Source organism: Phodopus roborovskii, unplaced genomic scaffold, assembly GCF_943737965.1.
Source record: "Phodopus roborovskii unplaced genomic scaffold, PHOROB, whole genome shotgun sequence".
Classification (NCBI taxonomy): Eukaryota; Metazoa; Chordata; class Mammalia; order Rodentia; family Cricetidae; genus Phodopus; species Phodopus roborovskii.
In genome coordinates this window covers 2,844,365-2,863,300 of record NW_026126407.1, presented here as the reverse complement: position 1 = coordinate 2,863,300, position 18,936 = coordinate 2,844,365, and the positions used below count along the sequence as shown (strand labels likewise).

At 36.4% G+C, this 18,936-nt stretch overlaps 1 protein-coding gene across 1 annotated transcript in view; it reads left to right on the top strand.

Annotated features, from left to right (window-relative positions):
* Nucleotides 1–18,243, top strand: part of Suz12 (SUZ12 polycomb repressive complex 2 subunit) — a 36,600-nt gene extending 18,357 nt beyond the window's left edge. Inside the window, exons 7-16 of the mRNA XM_051179821.1 lie at nt 3,189–3,420; nt 5,314–5,407; nt 6,242–6,347; nt 7,711–7,888; nt 9,306–9,397; nt 9,548–9,691; nt 10,534–10,691; nt 12,846–13,044; nt 13,660–13,739; nt 15,990–18,243. Coding sequence (XP_051035778.1) covers nt 3,189–3,420; nt 5,314–5,407; nt 6,242–6,347; nt 7,711–7,888; nt 9,306–9,397; nt 9,548–9,691; nt 10,534–10,691; nt 12,846–13,044; nt 13,660–13,739; nt 15,990–16,335 — 1,629 coding nt within the window. The 3' untranslated portion in view covers nt 16,336–18,243. The remainder of the gene's footprint in view (nt 1–3,188; nt 3,421–5,313; nt 5,408–6,241; nt 6,348–7,710; nt 7,889–9,305; nt 9,398–9,547; nt 9,692–10,533; nt 10,692–12,845; nt 13,045–13,659; nt 13,740–15,989) is intronic.
* Nucleotides 18,244–18,936: the final 693 nt, after the last annotated feature.

The window sequence follows — 18,936 nt, the reverse complement described above, 5'->3', positions numbered from 1 at the left end:
GGTGTTTTCAGAGTGGAATAGGGAGACAACTACATGGTAGCCAACTTACTCTTACTATAGCCTGTTGCCATCTTTCCTAATTTGCCTCCTGATCTGAGCATCTGTACAAAAATTGTCCAGGAGGAGTCACAGGGAGAAGTTGTGGTCTTAGTGCAGATTCAGCTGCTTCTACTGTTTAGTCTCATTGGTTGTTTCTTAGCTATTATTAGTACATTAATATGGATGTAGTTGGTATAGTTTTAAATAAGATTATTTCTTATATTTTTGGTTGTAAGTCTAGCCTTAACAGCTGAGCAATCTCTCCAACTCTAAAGCATTATATCTTTTATTACACATTATGGAGAAGAATTTATTGTCAGCATTATCAGCCATTAACTTATTAATAAATAACATCCCTTCAGATTGTATTTAGAAGATTAAATCTTTTCATTATAAAAACAGCTGTCAAAAATGGCAACATACATTTCCTGGTTAATCCACCAAAACCAAAAGTATGTACTTCTAGTAGACTTAAATCCTCCAGTCTTTCTTTTATGAAAAGCAACAAAGTAATAATGGCTACAGAATAGGAATGGATATTTCTTTCCAAAGAGAATAAAAGTATCTCCAGTAAGCACAAGAAAAGGTGAAAGAGGGCTATTTTTTGTTACTATTTTTAAAGTGCTCCTATGTATCATTACACCTTAATTTAAGCAGGAGTTGAACTATAGACCTAGAGATGCTTTTCCATATGGTTTTAAAGTGATGAGGGACTTAAAATCTGCCATTCATAATAGGAAACAGACTAGATGATAGGAAGGTACTTACGTAACATATTAAAAAGTATGTGTAAAGTTAGTGTATATACTACTAGTTACTCATACTCAACCCCCATAAAGTTTATGATAAGCAGTAGAGTGAAATTTTAAAATAAATTATTTATGAGGAAAAACTGTTTCATGTTTTAGAAAAAAAATTATTTGTAAATATCTTTAAAGGACATGTACCCAACTGTTTACTTTAGTCATTTGTGAAAAGACTTAGTTTAGGGTATAGGTGAGGCTTAGATTTCTCTCTCTCTCTTTTTTTTTGGGGGAGGATGGTGGGGTAGGGTGGGGGTTGTTTTCGTGTTTTATTTTTTAATTGCTGTAGTTTGCATTATTTCTTTACATTGTTCCACATGATGGGAATCTATAGCAAAAGGATTCATTAAAGCATAAAGACGACACATTTCCGCAGCCAGCATTATTGCATTATTAGTAACTATAAACTTTCTCTGAAGAAATACAGAGCTGTTAAAATGCCATAAAATAGCTGCAAGCAACTTGGAGACTCCCACCTGCCGAATTAAATAAGGATGGTGTGGTAGCAATTGCAGTGTCCACACAACACAAACATACATTTACATGTTCCTTTTTCTCACAGTAATTAGAAACTGCAGGCAATACACAGTGAACACAGGAGACATGCATCTTCTGTCTTACATGGTTCTGGGTTTCCGTGTGAAAAGCAGACACCAAGTGTGTCACACATGCAAATACTACCCTCCAATAATTCTATAGTAGGTGTTGTTATCCTCCCTATATCTCCTGAGGCTTAGATTTCTCATGTAGAGTATTTTCTTTTAGTCTGTAGGTACACGTTTATTATTATTTAGAGTTATTTTGCCTGCATGCATATCTGTGTGCCATGTACATGTCTGATGCCAGAAGAGGCATCCCTAGAACTTGTGAGCTGCTTTGTAGGTGCTGTGAATCAAATCTGGGTCTTCTGGAAGAGTAGTCAGTGTTCTTTTCTGCTGAGCCATCTCCAACCCATTTTTTATTTGTTTTGTTTTCCCCCATTTATTTCTTTTAAGAAATTACTAAGTTGGTTGTGGAGGATCATCAGAGCTTTGAGGCCAACTGCATGGGCTGTCCTGTCTCAATAGTATGAGATGCAGAATTTTTTTCTACTATGTAACTATTTCTCAGATGATTGCTGATGCTTTTAAAGAATATAGAAAACAGATACAGATACACTGTTTTGTAGCAATGGGGTTTTCTGATGGTCCCATTTGTTATGTCAAAATAGAAGATTTAAGGGAAATGTTGAAGGAGTTTAATATTTTAATCATGCCATTAATCTTTTTTTCTTTTTTTGTTTTGAGACAGCTTTTCTCTCTGTGGCTTTGGCTGTCCTGGAACTAACTCTGTAGACCAGGCTGGCCTCCAGTTCACAGAGAGCCACACAACTCTGTCTCCTGAGTCCTGGGATCAAAAGCATGCACCATCACCACCCAGCTTTTGTGTTTTGAGTTTTTGGGGTTTTGTTTGTTTATTTTATTTATTTATTTATTTATTTATTTATTTTTCAAGACAAAGGGTTTCTCTGTGAAATAGCTCTGGCTGTTCTGGAAACCAATTTTGTAGGCCAGATTGGCCTTGCACTCATAGAGATCCTCAGTTTCTATCTTCTGAGTGCTGGGAAACCAGGGACTTGTGCATGCTCTATTACTGACTTATCACCAGCACTTTAATTCTGGTTTTTTTTTTTTTTTTGTTCCTTCTTCTTGTTGTTCCAGTTGTTTTGTTTATACTTTAGGTTATTTATCTATTTATTTTGAGGAAGAGTCTTAAAATAGTCTGTGCTGCTCCAACTTGCTACATAGTCCAAGATGAGCTTGAATTTGTGATCCTCCACTTGTACCACCATGCCTGTTCATGTAGTGCTTGGGATTGAACACAGCATTCATGGTTTAGTGTATACAAGGGAAATTCTCTACCACCTGCTCTGCATCCCTAGTTTTGTTTTATATACTCTTTTCCCTCCAGTGCTTGTAGTTGAGCCCAACACCTTTTACATAGTAGACAAGTATTTATGCCTTGCACATAGTTGACAAGTGCTGTAACTGTTGTTCTGTACTTCTAGGACCCATATCTCCATTCTAGCCCATATATACCACATTTGTAATATAAATTTCACAAATAACTATCAAATAGATACTGGATATACTTTTTTCATTATATTGTAATAATCTTCAATTTCTTTAATATTGGTAATTTAATTATTCCATTTTTATTTTTGCTTCACAATTTTCAGCAGTATGATTGTTTTAAAATGCCATTTGGTAATCATGACTTACACATGTTTCCTATAAATGAGTAAAAGTTTTAGTGTAATTTATCATTGCATATGTATAAATTAATTTATGAATCCTTACTTTGCAGGATGTAAGTTGTCCAATAAGACAAGTTCCTACTGGTAAAAAGCAGGTGCCTTTGAATCCTGACCTCAATCAAACAAAACCAGGAAATTTCCCATCCCTGGCAGTTTCCAGTAATGAATTTGAACCTAGTAACAGTCATATGGTGAAGTCTTACTCATTATTGTTTAGAGTAACTCGTCCAGGAAGAAGAGAATTTAATGGGATGATTAATGGAGAAACCAATGAAAATATCGGTAATTGTATTTCTGTAATTTCACAAGATTTTATTGTTGGATATTAAATTAGTAAGTGAAAATATTTGAGTTAATATTTCTTAGTATTTAGAATTGTGGAGCCAGGCAGTGGTGGCACATGCCTTTAATCCCAGCATTCAGAAGGCAGAGGCAGGCAGATCTCTGTGAGTTCAAGGCCAGCTTGATCTATATGCGAAGCGAGTTCCAGGACGGGCTCCAAAGCTACACAAAGAAACCCTGTCTTGGAAAAGAAACCTCTCTGGCTTTGTACAACTTATACCAATTTCTCTGTTTGACTGCAATCCAGGGCCTTCCTTGTGCTGGTATCTTACTGTTTGTCCACCTGCTTTTTTTAACTTCCCTCCCTCCCTGCCTCTTTTCCTTTCTATGTCTTTCTTCTTGCTTTCTTGCTGTTTTCCTTTCTCTCTTGATATATGGTCTCATCATTATCTAGGCTTGTCTTCAAACTGAACTCATGATCCTTCTAATTCACCTTTCAAAATGTTGGGACTATAGGTAATGCCATTGTACTGTCTTGAACATGAACCATATAATACATATCACATCGATCCCTGTTATTTTTCCAGCAGTTCTGAATTTATCATTGAGGTAGTCATTCAATTGATGTATAGATGTCTACAATACAATACACATGCAGTACTTTTCTCAGAAGGCTTATAACCTAGTTTAGGATGCTCAGCCATGGTGGCGCCACCTTTAATCCCAGCACTTGGGAGGCAGAGGTAGGCTAATCTCTGAGTTCAAGGCCAGTCTGGTATACAGAGTGAGTTTCAGGACAGCCAGGGCTACACAGAGGAACCCTGTCTTAAAACACCCCCCCCCCATAAAAAACCTAGTTTAAGGAGAGAAATCTGGAATAAATGATTGCACTGAAATGAACAGTGGTATAACAGAGGCTTATGTCGAGTACTTTGTAAAAGTTGTTGTAAGGCGTTGGAGGTATAGCTCTGTAAACACTCTAGGGATCCATGTTTGGTCCCATCAACCACATAGCAGTTAACTGCTGTCTACAACACCCAATTCTAAAGGATCTGACACCCTCTTCTGGCCTCCATGGGCACTGCATGTACATTTACATGGGGCACAAACAAATGGAGCCAAGACCACTAATAAAATAAAAACAATGTCTCTTTATAAATCCCTTTTTAAAAAAAAGTTATTTATATAGTGTTCTGCCTGCATGTAAGCCTGCAGGCCAGAAGAGGCACTAGATTTCATGGAATTACGGATGGTTGTGATCCATTGAATTCAGGACCTCTGGAAGAGCAGCCAGTGCTCTTACCGATGAGCTATCTTCCCAGCCCCCCTTTGTTTTTTTGTAGCACCCCTGGCTATCCTGGTTCTCAGTTTGTAGAACAGGCTGGCCTCGAACTCACAGAAATCTGATCTGCCTCTGCTTCCCAAATGCTGGGATTAAAGGTGTGTACCACCATATCCTGGTGACTTAAATTATTACAGAGGAACTCTGAGTAGTAATGAGAAACCTGCTCAGCATGAGTCATTCTAAAAATGGTATCATTTGCAAAGATGAGTTCTGATGTCAGTAATGTTAAGAAGTAAGGGCAGACACAGCTGAGTTGTATAGGTCTACAGTTCTAGTACCCAGTATACCAGCCAATGCATAGCCATTTCTAGACTAGTGTGGGCTATATTATGAGATAATGTTGTAGAAAAATAAAGATGGACACAATACATGCTAGAAATCTACAGTTGAAACAAATGAGTCTGAATATTGATACATTGTAATTTGTGCCTCATTTGGATAAATGAAGCACATTTTACCTTACAACATTAAAAGGGACCATATATTGTATAGGTGACACTTTTTTTCTAAGTAATTGTTTGACCAAAAAAAATTTTTATTCTATTCAGATGTCAGTGAAGAAGTTCCTCCCAGAAGAAAACGAAATCGTGAAGATGGGGAAAAGACATTTGTTGCACAAATGACAGTGTTTGACAAAAACAGGTAATATTGATGATCAAATAAGGCTTCCATAGTGTTGTACAAATGTTTTCATTTTGATGCAGAGTAATGGTGATATTGCTTGTGTTTGTTTTCTTCTAATAAATGGAAAGACAAATTTGCAAATACTGAATTTTTCTATTACATACAGAGCAGTAAGCAGAGATAAGGAACTATGAGTGACTCAGTTAAAACTGTTTATGGAAGAAGTATTTTATGAGTGCCTACTTTTTGATAAACACTTCTAAACAGTGAGGAGGCCCAAAATTTCTGTCATTGTGCAGCCAATTCATGCATAACATACTGCTATTGTTGGTCTTCTTATATAAATATAAATATATATATATATATATGTGTGTGTATATATATACACACACACACACACACATGAATTTTTGGAAACTTTAGCTATGCTGTCAACTTTGGCAAAGAAGTATCCCAGTTTACCATGCTGAGTTGGCATTGTACAGAAATTAACAGCCATATTGGTCTAGAAATGTTGAACTTAATATTTCCCCCATTTGTACAGGGTAACGCACTGTATTAAATATGTAAGGCCTTATCTACGTGGGTTTGATTTCAAAAACTAAAATAATCTCTAAATAAAAAAAAATAGTTATGTCTGTAGCTTCTGGAATACAATTATCTATATAGTTGTAATTGCTTTTTGTTAATATTGCCTTTATCAGAACGAGAATGTAGATAATTTGACATCCTACTGTTTTGTGAGGTATTATACAAATGTAATGCTTTTTAGTGTAAATCTAGAATGTAGACTTTTTTGTTCTTACAATAATACACAGGTTACTTTATAAAGTGTATGTGTTTATCTTACAGGCGTTTACAGCTTTTAGATGGAGAATATGAAGTAGCCATGCAGGAAATGGAAGACTGTCCAATAAGCAAGAAAAGAGCAACATGGGAGACTATTCTTGATGGGAAGGTATGATTGACCTAGGAGGTTGAGCATTCTTGTCATCTCTTGATTGATGTTTCTTCCCCAGATGCAAATTGTATTAGAAATAAAGAGTCTTTGTTTTTGTAAAACAGGGTGTTACTATATAGCTTTGACTTTCCTGGAACTCTATAGAACATGTTGGTCACAAAGGCACAAAGGTCTCTACTACCACGAAATGACGGATTAGAGACATTATATTACCACATTAAACATTTACTTATCTAAACACCATGCTATGCCGAGGTCATAGCCATATTGCTTACCCTGAGTCCTTTTGTTTTTAATATTTGTAAAAATACAATAAAATGGTTTAGTCAGAAAATAAGAGGGCATTGTGTTTAAGAACCTGGCTGAGTCACATCTCTGCTGTTAGATTTGTGGCATTTGACAAGATCATTCATTTGCCTTGTTTGTCTCTTCTGTAAATATGAGGGCTGGAATTGAAAGATTTAATAGCATAATGAATGTCCGTGTGCCTAGCATCCAATACTTGATCAATAAATACTATGTATTATTTTATGTGTTACATTCATAATAACAGGAAGTAAAATGTAATCGTTAGTAATACATTTATTGAGAAATCTACAAAAATTAGGTAAATCATACCCAATATAACGTTAAAGCTTTTTTATTTATTTCAGTTGTTGTTTGTTTTTTTGTTTTGTTGGTTTTTGTATGTGTGTATGTGTTTTTGGTATTTTGAGTGGGTTGTTTGTTTGTTGGTTTTTGAGAAAGGTTTTTCTCTGTAGCCCTGACTGAACTAGAACTTACTTGGTAGATCAGGCTCGCCTTGAACTCAGAGATCCACCTGCTTCTTCCTCTGCCTATGGAATGCTGGGATAAAGGCATGTGCCACCACCGCCCAACTGAAAAAAAAAAAAAAAAACCAAACTGAAATTCTGACTATTATGTGTCACTGTTTCCATGGATTAGTAATTCAGCATTTGTTGTAAGTAGCCTCCACTTCATACTGCCTGAGCTTTCCATTTTTCTAGTAATGACATACTCCGTACGTTATTTCGCTATGTTTGTTGCTTTTGGACTTTAAAAATACATTTACTTGACTGGAGAGATGGTCCAGAAATTAAGAGGGTGTACTGTTCTTCTAGAGAATATGATTTCAATTCTCAGCACTGATGTTGGGCTTGGGACTCCAATTCCAGGGTGGCTCATACCCTCCTGGCTTTCTTTGACACTGCACTGAAGCACATTTGTACAGGTGTGAAAAAGTTGTATTGGTTTTAAATAAATTCACAATGGCATGCTACAATGAGTATTTCTCATTCTTGCGGTATCTTTGAAGTCATCATAACTCTTCCCGTATTCTTTTGTTTGTTTCTTTGTTTAGAGGCTGCCTCCATTTGAAACATTTTCTCAGGGACCTACATTGCAATTCACTCTTCGTTGGACAGGAGACACCAATGATAAGTCTACAGCTCCTGTTGCCAAGCCTCTTGCCACTAGAAATTCAGAGAGCCTCCATCAGGAAAATAAGCCTGGTTCTGTTAAACCTGTACAAACTATTGGTAAGAACACCATTGCTATCAAAATAGTGATTTCAATGTTTTAGACTTTAAAGTAACTCAGTTGTTTTTTTGTTGTGTGTAATTATTTAGGAAATACTATTTGGCTTATTAAGTAGCCATATTATTAACTGTAATAATTAAATGTAAAGTTCTGTGTTATAAGTTCTGATTAATAATCCCTTTTCTACAACCATTGTGGTGAATATTTCTGGGAATTTCACTTTGTCTTTAACATTTCAGAAGTATGATTTGTAGTATGGTTACTATATATAACACCTTCAGGTGGGTCTGTAAATATCCTTGTGATGATTTTGAACAAAATTTTTCACTAGTTTGCCTCAGATAAAATTATTTGTTTCCAATGCATTATTAAAATGTAAGAGTTGGGCACAAGGACCTGGGTTCAATCCCTGGTACTGCAGATAAAGAACAGGTTCAGGTAGAACCAGAGCTCTGCTGTATTCAGTCCTGACTTGATATTTTAGGTCTTTCTAATGAGATCAGTGCCCTTGATTTCAGAGCATCTAGGTATTGTTATCTGAAAGGAAAGTTTTCTCTTTGACAATGCACTATCATGTGCATGTTATGTACAAGTAAGTAACTGTAAAAAATGAGAGATAGAAGTGACTTGTTATAAATGCCTTTAATCCCAGCACTTGGGAGACCTCACCAGAGATTCATAGTGAAGCCATCTGCTTGCTATGCAAGCTTGACATCCTGAATTGATTCTCAAATCCCCTGTGGTGAAAAGAAAAAAATGACTCCTGAAAATTGTTCTCTGTCCTCCACACATGTGTCCTGGTACTGAGTGTTAAACTCACAAAGATGATAAACAAAACTTAGAAGGTAAAAAAGATATAACCTGTACCATGGAAAACATTTACTGGGTTAATTTGTGGTTTGGGCACTTCTCAAAATACTTGTAAGCTAGTGAAATCAAACCCACAGTCCAGGCCAGGTTTGTAGCAGATGAATGGCATGTGTGGGGGCCTGAGTTCAACCACAGCACCACCCAAAACAAAACTAAAGATACCTGTGACTTTGAAGTATTTAAAAGCTTTGTGACTACATAGAGTTATTTGGGGTTGTTTTTACTATGGTTTAAGATAACAGAGGATAGCCCAGATGGTGGCCCACACCTTTAATTAATCCCAGCTCTTGGGAGGCAGAGACAGGCAGATATTTGTGAGTTAACAGGCCAGCCTGGTCTACAGAGTGGGTTCCTGCATAGCCAGAGCTCTGTTAGTCAGAGAAACTTGTCTTGAAAACTAAAAACAAACAAAAAGATACATCTTTCATTATTGCTTGAAGTTAAGAACATAAATACCACAGATATAATTCTTTGTTTAATAAATATCTTGGCAAGATGCTTTATAGAAGGGAGTTTTATGTCAATTAAGCAGGTTTATATTTTCAGCTGTTAAGGAGACTCTGACTACAGAGGTGCAGACAAGGAAAGAAAAGGATACTTCAAATGAAAATCGCCAGAAACTAAGAATATTTTATCAGGTAAACACAACTGATTTGTGTTTATTAATTGTAAAATACAATTTTGTATGTTCTGTCTGAATATTTTTCTAGTTTAACTGGCTTTAGAGTCACTAATGAAACAGTGCTTTGAATTGTGCAAGTTGTAAGCTTAATGCTTTTTATTTTTAGTTCCTTTATAATAATAATACAAGACAACAGACAGAAGCCAGAGATGACCTGCACTGCCCTTGGTGCACTCTCAACTGCCGAAAGCTGTATAGTTTACTCAAGCATCTAAAACTCTGCCATAGCAGGTTTATCTTCAATTATGTAGTAAGTAGTTTTTTTTTTTTTTTTTTTGCTTGCTTGCTTTCCATTAGTACACATCACCCATAGAACAACCTTAGAGAAAGTGCAGTTTGCATGTAAATAGAAGTTCTGCCCAGATTACATTGAGTGTGTTATATTTATATTTTAATAAAATAGTACTTGTAAATACATATATTCATTGAATATAATTAAAGGGGAATGTCCTTCTTGATTCAATAAGAGTTTATTTTACTTTTTGTGGGTTTGGTTTTTTTTTTTTTAAACCAGATCTTATCTGTAGCTATGCTGCCCTGTAGTCTTCCTGTCTCTGACTCCCAGGAATAGGGATTGCATTTGGAACCACTATGCTTGGCCTGCATTTTTTTGTTTGTTTGTTTGTTTGTTTTGTTTTTTATGCTTGTTTCTTGTAAGCCTTCTGGTGTGCTTTTCTTTGTTTTGTTTTTGCTTTTTGAGACAGGGTTTCTCTGTGGCTTTTGTGATGCTGTCCTAGAACAAGCTCAGTAGACCAGGCTGTCCTTGAACTCACAGAGATCTACATGTCTCTGATCTGGTAATCTTTTCTATCCAAATGATAATGCTTGTCTTAGTTTAGCTTTCAAAACATTAAGAACCATAGCTTAGGCAGAGGCAGGAGTATCTCTGTGAGTTCAAACCAGCCTGGTCTACAAGATCTAATTCCAGGACATTTTCCAAGGCTACAAAGAAACCCTGTCTCCAAAAGCCAAAACAAACAAACAAACAAATAACATAGCTATATTTAATTAAATTGGATGCTTAGAGTTAGCTGTTTAGAATTATTAATATTTTCTCTTTAAACACCCTATTTCTCTTTTTGTTTTTTATAGTACCATCCAAAAGGTGCTAGGATAGATGTCTCTATCAATGAGTGTTATGATGGCTCCTATGCAGGAAATCCTCAGGATATTCACCGCCAACCTGGATTTGCTTTTAGTCGAAATGGACCAGTAAAGAGAACACCCATCACACACATTCTTGTGTGCAGGTAGGGGAGAAGCTTACTTATACTCAGGCTTTGTGTGTGTGAAGTTTGTAGAAGTTGGTTCTCTCTCACCCACCATGTGGGTCCCTGGAATTAAACTTAGGTAGTCAGGCTTGGCAGCATGTACCCTACTTTTACTGATGTTAGAATAACAAAGGGGATCCAGAAAAAGCATTTTGGTAGAATTCTTTTTCAGGGTTACATATTTGAAGTAGTACACTATTTTATAACCTTTCCTAGATACTGTTTCTATTAGGTTTTTCCTCTTTTCATTTTGAAATTTCCCAAGTTTTATTGTTGGTGTGCTGCTGAGCATTAAGCCCAGAGCTGTGTGCTGATGTAGCTCTGTTTTCAAGTTTTTAGCATTTAATCAATCAATCTAGATAGATAGATAGATAGATAGATAGATAGATAGATAGATTGATTGATTTCTTTTTATTTTTTGGTGGGGGTGGGGGGAGTGTTGTTTTCTAAGATAGGGTTTCTCTGTTTATCCCTGGCTGTCCTGGAACTCAATCTGTAGACTAGACTAACACTTGAACTTAATCCCAAGTGTTCGGGATTAAAAGTGTATATCAGCATGGCAGTTACGTACTAATGTTGCTACTCATTCATTGATTTATGGACTTAAAGATTTCTCTACATTGGGCCTGGAGAGATGGTTCAATGGTTAAAATCACTTGCTTTTGCAGAGGATCCAAGTCTACATAGGAACCTACAGAAAAGGGATATATTCTATTTGGGTAGTATGAAATATAAATGACTCTATGCCTGTCACTGAAGGTCCCATATGATGCTATCCTAAGAGAGCTGACATTATTTTCTCTCTTCATTGAGTTTTATAAACACACAATAGTGGTGAGTTTGAAGCAGCAGATGTGACTGCTGAGATGAAAGGTTCATCTTCATAAAACAAACCTAAGAAATAATCAGGCAGTAGTGGCACACACCTTTAATCACAATGCTTAGGAGCCAGAGGCAGGAGGATCTCTGTGATTACAGGGTCAGCCTGGGCTAAAGACTGAGTTCCAGGACAACCAGGGCCATTACATGGAGAAACTAGGCCTTAAGAAACTTAAAAGAGATTTTTTTTTTTTTTTTTGGTTAGATGTATATCTGCAATTATTTTTCTGGTATCCCACTTTGTAAATATATTTATAATATAATAATACTGGGTTGGAGGGGTGACTCAACCATCAAAGACTAGGCTCACAACTAAAATGGTAAAATAAATATTATACTAACCAGTTCTGATATATAAAATTAGTTATTTTGGAGACAGTTTTGCTATCTGATACACTGGAATTTATGTGTAAGTATTGCCATGTGCATGTGGGTGCCCAAGAATGGAGAAGATATCAGATCCCCTTTAGCTGAAAATAGATAATTGTCTAGATAGCTACCTTATGTGGCTGCTGGAAACTGATCTTGGATCTTCTGCAAGAACACTTAATTACTGATACATTCCTATATCTCTGTCAAATGTTTGTTTTTTTTTTTTTTTTTTTTTTTTGTGGCTGGGTTTTTTGTTTGTTTGTTTGTTTTGTTTTATTGTTGTTAATTTTTGTTTTTAGAGATGGGGTTTCTGTGTGTAGCCCTGGCTGTCCTGGAATTCACTGTTTAGTCCAGGCTGGCCTCAAAGAACTCACAGAAATAAGCCTGCCTCTGCCTCCCATGTGCTGGGATTAAAGGTGTGAGCTGGCCCTTGTATACATTTTTAACTTTTTTTTTTTTTTTCTTTTTAAGTTTTATTTTTCTCACCCAGAAAGATATTTTTGTCTTTGATACTTTGGTGTAGTTCTGGGTCTACAGTTTAGGCTTTGATCTTTAATTCTTGGGGTGGAGGGTGGTCTTGAGTCTACTTTGCATTATATATTAAAAGAAAACAGGACTAGGGAGATGACTCAGTGGTTAAGAGCACTGACTGCTGCATGGGTTCCATTCCAAGCACCCACATGGCAGCTGTCAACTGACTCCAGTTCTAGGGGACTCAGCCACCCTCATACAGACATACATGAGGCAAAAACACTGAAGCATATAAAATAAAAGCAAAACAATTTTTATTTACTGAATAGTAATATTAAAGATCTTGGCTCATGTTCGGTTATATATGGGTATAGAAGTTGTCTTGTATCAGCATTGATTTCTTTTCATTAGGCCAAAACGAACAAAAGCAAGCATGTCGGAGTTTCTTGAATCTGAAGATGGAGAAGTAGAACAGCAAAGAACATACAGTAGTGGCCACAATCGACTCTATTTCCACAGTGATACCTGCTTACCACTCCGGCCACAAGAAATGGAAGTAGATAGTGAAGATGAAAAAGATCCAGAATGGCTGAGAGAAAAAACTATTACAGTAATTACTTCTGTTTTCCTCCTCCTCTGCAGTGCTCATACACATTTTGTAACTATGTCATTTATAAAGTTATTTAAGTATGGAAAATTTTCTTTTCCTTGTGTGAATTTGTATTGGGAACTTTGATTTCTATTTTTAATTGCAATTTTGTAACTTAGGACTTCCTTTCTAAGATAATTGCTTAAGTAAAAGTTGGTTTTAAGGAATGCTGCCAGATGTGATAGGTAGAGGCAGGTGGATTTCTGAGTTTGAAGACAGCATATTCTACTACATAGTAAGTTCTAGGACATCCAGGACTGAATAGAGAGACCTTGTCTTTAAAAAAAGAAAGGAAGGAAGGAAGGAAAAGGAAAGGAAGAGCAGGCATTGATGGTGCACATCTTTAATCCCAGCACTTATGAGGCAGAGGCAGGTGGATCTCTGAGTTCAGGGCCAGCCTAGTCTACAGAGTGAGTTTCAGGACAGCCAGGGCTACAAAAAGCAACTCTATCTTTGGGGAGGGGGAGCGAAACTATGCTATTTTTCAGTTCCAAAACATTCTAGTTTGACAGCCTGTTTTTCTTAGAAATACCTCTTCTGTTACATATGTAATGGGTATTTTTCTTTCTCTTTCAGCAAATTGAAGAATTTTCTGATGTGAATGAAGGAGAGAAAGAAGTAATGAAACTGTGGAATCTCCATGTCATGAAGCATGGGTAGAGTGTTTCTGTTCCATTACTTCGTTCTTTTTGCTGCTTCTCATTCTGAGTCTGTCCAACTTTTTTAGTTAGTTATTATTTTATGTGTTTGGATGTTTTGCCTGTATGTATGTCTGTGTACCTTTTGTGTGCCTGATACCTGCAGAGGATGGAAGATGGAGTCTGGCCCCTTAGAATTGGAGTTAAGATGGTTGTAAACTGCCTTGTGGGTGCCGGGAATTGAACCCAGGTTCTCTACAAGAACAGTAAGTGCTCTTAGCCACTGAGACATCTGTTCAGTACCCACCCACCTTTTGTTTTGAGGCAATGCAATGCAATGCATCATGTAGCTTAGGCTAACTTTGAACTCCCTATAAAGCTAAGATGACCTTTAATACATATACTCCTGCCTCTGCTATTATTATTATAGGTGTGCAATATGATGTATGGCTCATCCTTTAGTAGTATTATTACTATTACTCTTATGTGGGTGTTGATACACACAGGATACACACACTGTTCATGTGTGAAGATCCTTTGGGAATCAGTTGTGCTTTTCCACTGTGACATCTCGTATCCTCTTTTCTGAGTATACAAAGAGATAGATTTTTTGGTTTTATTTCTTTTTGAGACAGGATCTCTTTACATAATCCTGGCACTCCTGGAACTCACTTTGTAGATCAGGCTATCCACAAACTCACAAAGATTAGCCTACCTCAGCTTCCCAACCTCTAGGATTAAAGGCATGCACCACTACACTATCAAAGATCACTTTGTGTAGACTTCTCTGCAAAGATGGGCGGCAGGGGGCAAGGTGTAATGATAAGTGAATGACCTGTCAAAATCGTCAACTGTTACTACAGGTATGTGTCCTAAATATTACCATCAACCAGAAGTATGTTAAGTATGTGAATTAACTAATGATGTTTAGAGAATGAACTGCATAAAGGGTCTTGAGATTTTTAAATATTTGTTTTGTTTTGTTTTTTTATGCATCAGTTTACTACTGGTTGAATTGAACACTAATATACTATGGCTTTCTGTGCAGACATGATTCCTGAAAGCTTAACACAATGTGTCATTATTTTGTTTACTTAGGACCAGAGGCTGGTCCTAAACTCATGTCCCTTCTATACTCTGGGATCATGAGTGTGTACCACCTTGCTTAGCTTTTTTACATTTTTACACATACATACAGTCTCAAAATTTTTCCCTGGGTGATTTTAACCTTGTGGGTTCAACACTCTCTCACTTTATTTTTAAAAAAGATGTATGGGTAGGTGAATGTGTGTTTATTTTTACCTCTAGAGGCCAGGAGATGAGAATCCTGGAGCTGGAGTTCCCTGTGGTTGTGATCCACCTCACATAGGTGCTGAGAACTAAACTCAGGTCCTCTGTAGGAGCTGCAAATGGTCTTAACTATTTAGCCATCTCTTCAGCTCCTTACCCCATCCCAAATAGTTAAAACTATGGGCATGTGCCACCATCCTTGATTCCTTTTTTCATTTTTATTGCCAGTGAATACAAAAATAATGTGTGCTTAAAAGTTATGAAAGTGTGGAGTGCTTTCCACACAAGTCTGCTAACCTGAGGTCAAACCCTAGAACAAATAGAAAGGTGAAAGAAAGAACCCACTCCGTAAAGATGTTTTGACCCAAACAGGCACATTTACAATGCTAGAAATATTTAAAAATGATGAGGGACTGGAGGAATAGCTCAGTGGCTAAGAGCATCTGGGTTCAATTCCCATCACCCAAATGGTGGCTTGCAGCTGTAATTCCAGGCACACATGAGGGTCAGGGTGCACAGATGCACATGCAGGCAAAACAACCATATACATTTAAGATGAAAGAGATCGGATTAAATATGTTTTACTTGATGTGCCCATTTCAAGATGCAGTTTTAGACTGGGGAATGTAGGCAGTGGTCTTAGGTAGATGGCTTGCTTACAAGGATCAAACACCACAGATATCATGGTTTGAGTCAGATCACTTTCATTTAATATTCAGTTCTCTGGTCCAAATCTGTAAGTATGATAACTACAGAGACTTGTTTATTGAGGTTCCTGGATAAGGTCTATTTAGATCATGTGTCCTTAAATTCTAAAATACCTGGCTTGATCATGGTTGAAATGTCGTGTCTTGCTGGTGACTTTGTATTAAGTCATTTTCTAAGCTTGGGTGTGTTTGTCAGGTTTACACATTGCTTGTCTCTGTTGTTTTCACAGAAGATCTGTATCACTATTAATGCTTTGTTTTTCCTTAATAGATTTATTGCTGACAATCAAATGAATCATGCCTGTATGCTGTTTGTAGAAAATTATGGACAGAAAATAATTAAGAAGAATTTATGTCGAAACTTCATGCTTCATCTAGTCAGCATGCATGACTTTAATCTTATTAGTATAATGTCAATAGATAAAGCTGTTACCAAGCTCCGGGAAATGCAGCAAAAGCTCGAAAAAGGAGAATCTGCAACCCCTGCAAATGAAGAAATAACTGAGGAACAAAATGGGACAGCAAATGGATTCAGTGAAACTAACTCAAAAGAGAAAGCTTTGGAAACGGATGGTGTCTCAGGGGTTCCAAAACAGAGCAAGAAACAGAAACTCTGAGGTCTAACCCCATGATGTGGACAAACACTGAAATTTCTTCTAAGGAGTTCAGCCTCGAAGATGAGTTGTGGTTTTAGATTGTTTGGTTTTTAATCATGGATTTGGAACAGGCAGTGTTAGATGAAGTCAGTGATTTCAGCACGGAGGCTCTGTGGGTCTGCTTACTTCGTTCTCACATGTTTATCAGCTTTAGTGATGTTATCACAATTTGGTTTAAGCCTGAAAAGCAGTAAGTACTTCAAGGAAGTTTTTTTTTTTTTTTTTTACTGCAACAGTCAATTTATGAAATATTGTGTTAATCTAGAAATTTCACACCTAAATTATAAGGCTTTTCGCATTTGTGACGGGCTGTTTTTCTGCTTTGTAATTATGAGGTGTTTTCTGGGGAGGGAAGGTTGGGGTGTCATTCCCTTTTAGAAATGGAGAATTTTTGTGAAAGAGTTACATTGCCATTTTTCCCAAACATTGACCCTTGATTCTGAAATCATTTCTACATTTGGAATGGAAAGTTGGAAGTTCCTGTTGCGATTTTAAAGTAGTACCTATTCATCTGCCTGTTGGTGATGTTAACTCTCCAGGTAGACCATGCATTGATGAAGCTACCATTTGCTTTTCAAGTGGGTAATTTTATTGTTTGTTTACCGAATGTTTTTTGACTTGGAACAAATTTTAATTTTTCTTTTTCAATTAGATAATCCCATGGAAACTTCTGTATACATTTTGCATTAGGATTATAAAGCAAGAAAACAGTTTGAGATTTTATGAGATTCCACTTGGGTGGGGGTGTCCCTGAGAATGAACACAGATGTTAGACCTCTTTTCCTTGTGATGTACTTTATGACTAGAATATCCAATGCAGATAAGCTGACTTGAATTGTTTTGAGAAATTTTCCCTGTGTTGTGTGTTTTGCGCACATGTTTGCAGTTGGATTTTCTCCAACAGAAAGTGGTTTCACTACTGGCGTATTAATAAGCACCAATAGGTTTTTATTCCAACTCCAAGCACTGTGGTTGAATAACATCACCTCAATTTTTTATTATCCTTTAAAGATATTGCATTTTCATATTCTTTATTTATAAAGGATCAATGCTGCTGTAAATACTGGTATTTTTAATGTTTTAATTTCATTCCACCACCATCAGATGCAGTTCCCTATTTTGTTTACTGAAGGGACATAAGCTTTCTCATGGTGTCTTCAGAGATTTATAAAGTGTAAATAATGATTTGGCTGGTCTTTACGATGTGTTTCACTGTGAGACTATTTAAATAGTGTGGATGTGATTTGTCATCCAGTATTAAGTTCTTAGTTACTGGTTTTTGTGTTTAAAATATAGGGAAGAGGGAAACTGCAGTGTTCACTGCTGACTCCCTGGGTGGGAAGCTCCTCTCCTGACTTCACTGAGCTGTCATTTGGCTTCTGGTTGTGGGTTCTGAGCATTTCTCTTGGGCTTTAATTTGCTAAAGCTGTGCACATATGTAAAAAAAAAAAAAAAAAAAATAGATTATTTTAGGGAAGATGTAGATGTAGAATTATTGCTTATGTCATTTCTTAAGCAGTTATGCTCTTAATGCTTAAAAGAAGGCTAGCATTGTTTGCACAAAAAAAGAAAAATTTGGTGATTTCCCTCCCCTAAATAGTAATGAAATTACTTCTGTTGAGTAAACTTTTTATGTCATCTTATAATAAAAGCTGAAAAATCCCTTTGTTCTATTTATAAAAAAAAAAAAAAAGCTTTTCTATATGTACCCTTGATAACAGATTTTGAAGAAATCATGTAAGATGATAAAGCATTTGAATGGTACAATAGATGTAAAAAAATTCAGTTTAAAAGAAACGTTTGTTTTTACATTAAATGTTTATTTGAAATCAAATGATTTTGTACATAAAGTTCAATAATATAAAGCTGCATTCTGCTTTTCATTCGTGGTCTGCATGTATGCATTTTAATTTTTGTTATGATAGCAGTTTCATGAAAGAGCTAATAAGGAACCAAGGAAAAAAAAAGAAACTTGACTTTCAGTGTGTTCATGGGTGATACATGGTCATTCACAGTGGTTCTGTGTGTGCTGTGCATTGTGTTGAGCTGGAGTTCTGCCTATTCTAGGCACTGGCTCTGTTATCTCTATTGAGGTAAATGATAAACTTTGAACATATATAGAAAGTTATTGGCCCTAAATTGCTGTTCAGAGCAAAGACAGTAAATCAAACTGATATCTTTATTTATAGATGTTTTTTGTGTGTGTGTGTATGTGTGTGTTTTGTCTTGTTTTTTTAATTTTTTTAATTGTTTTGAGACAGGGTTTCTCTGTATAGCCCTGGCTGTCCTGGAATTCACTTCATAGACCAGACTGGCCCTTAAGAGATCTACCTGTCTCTGCCTCCTGACTGTTGGGTTTAAATACCGTACCTGAATTTTTAAAATATTGTTTTCTAAGGCTGAGTTTCTCTGTGTAGCCTTGGCTGTCCCAGGCTGGCCTTGAACTTACAGAATTCTACCTATCTCAGCCTCCAGAGTGCTGGGGTCAAAGGTGTGACAATTGTGCCTGGCAACTTTGTTCAGTGTTCATAATAAAAAAATGTATTTATCTTGGTCTTCAGA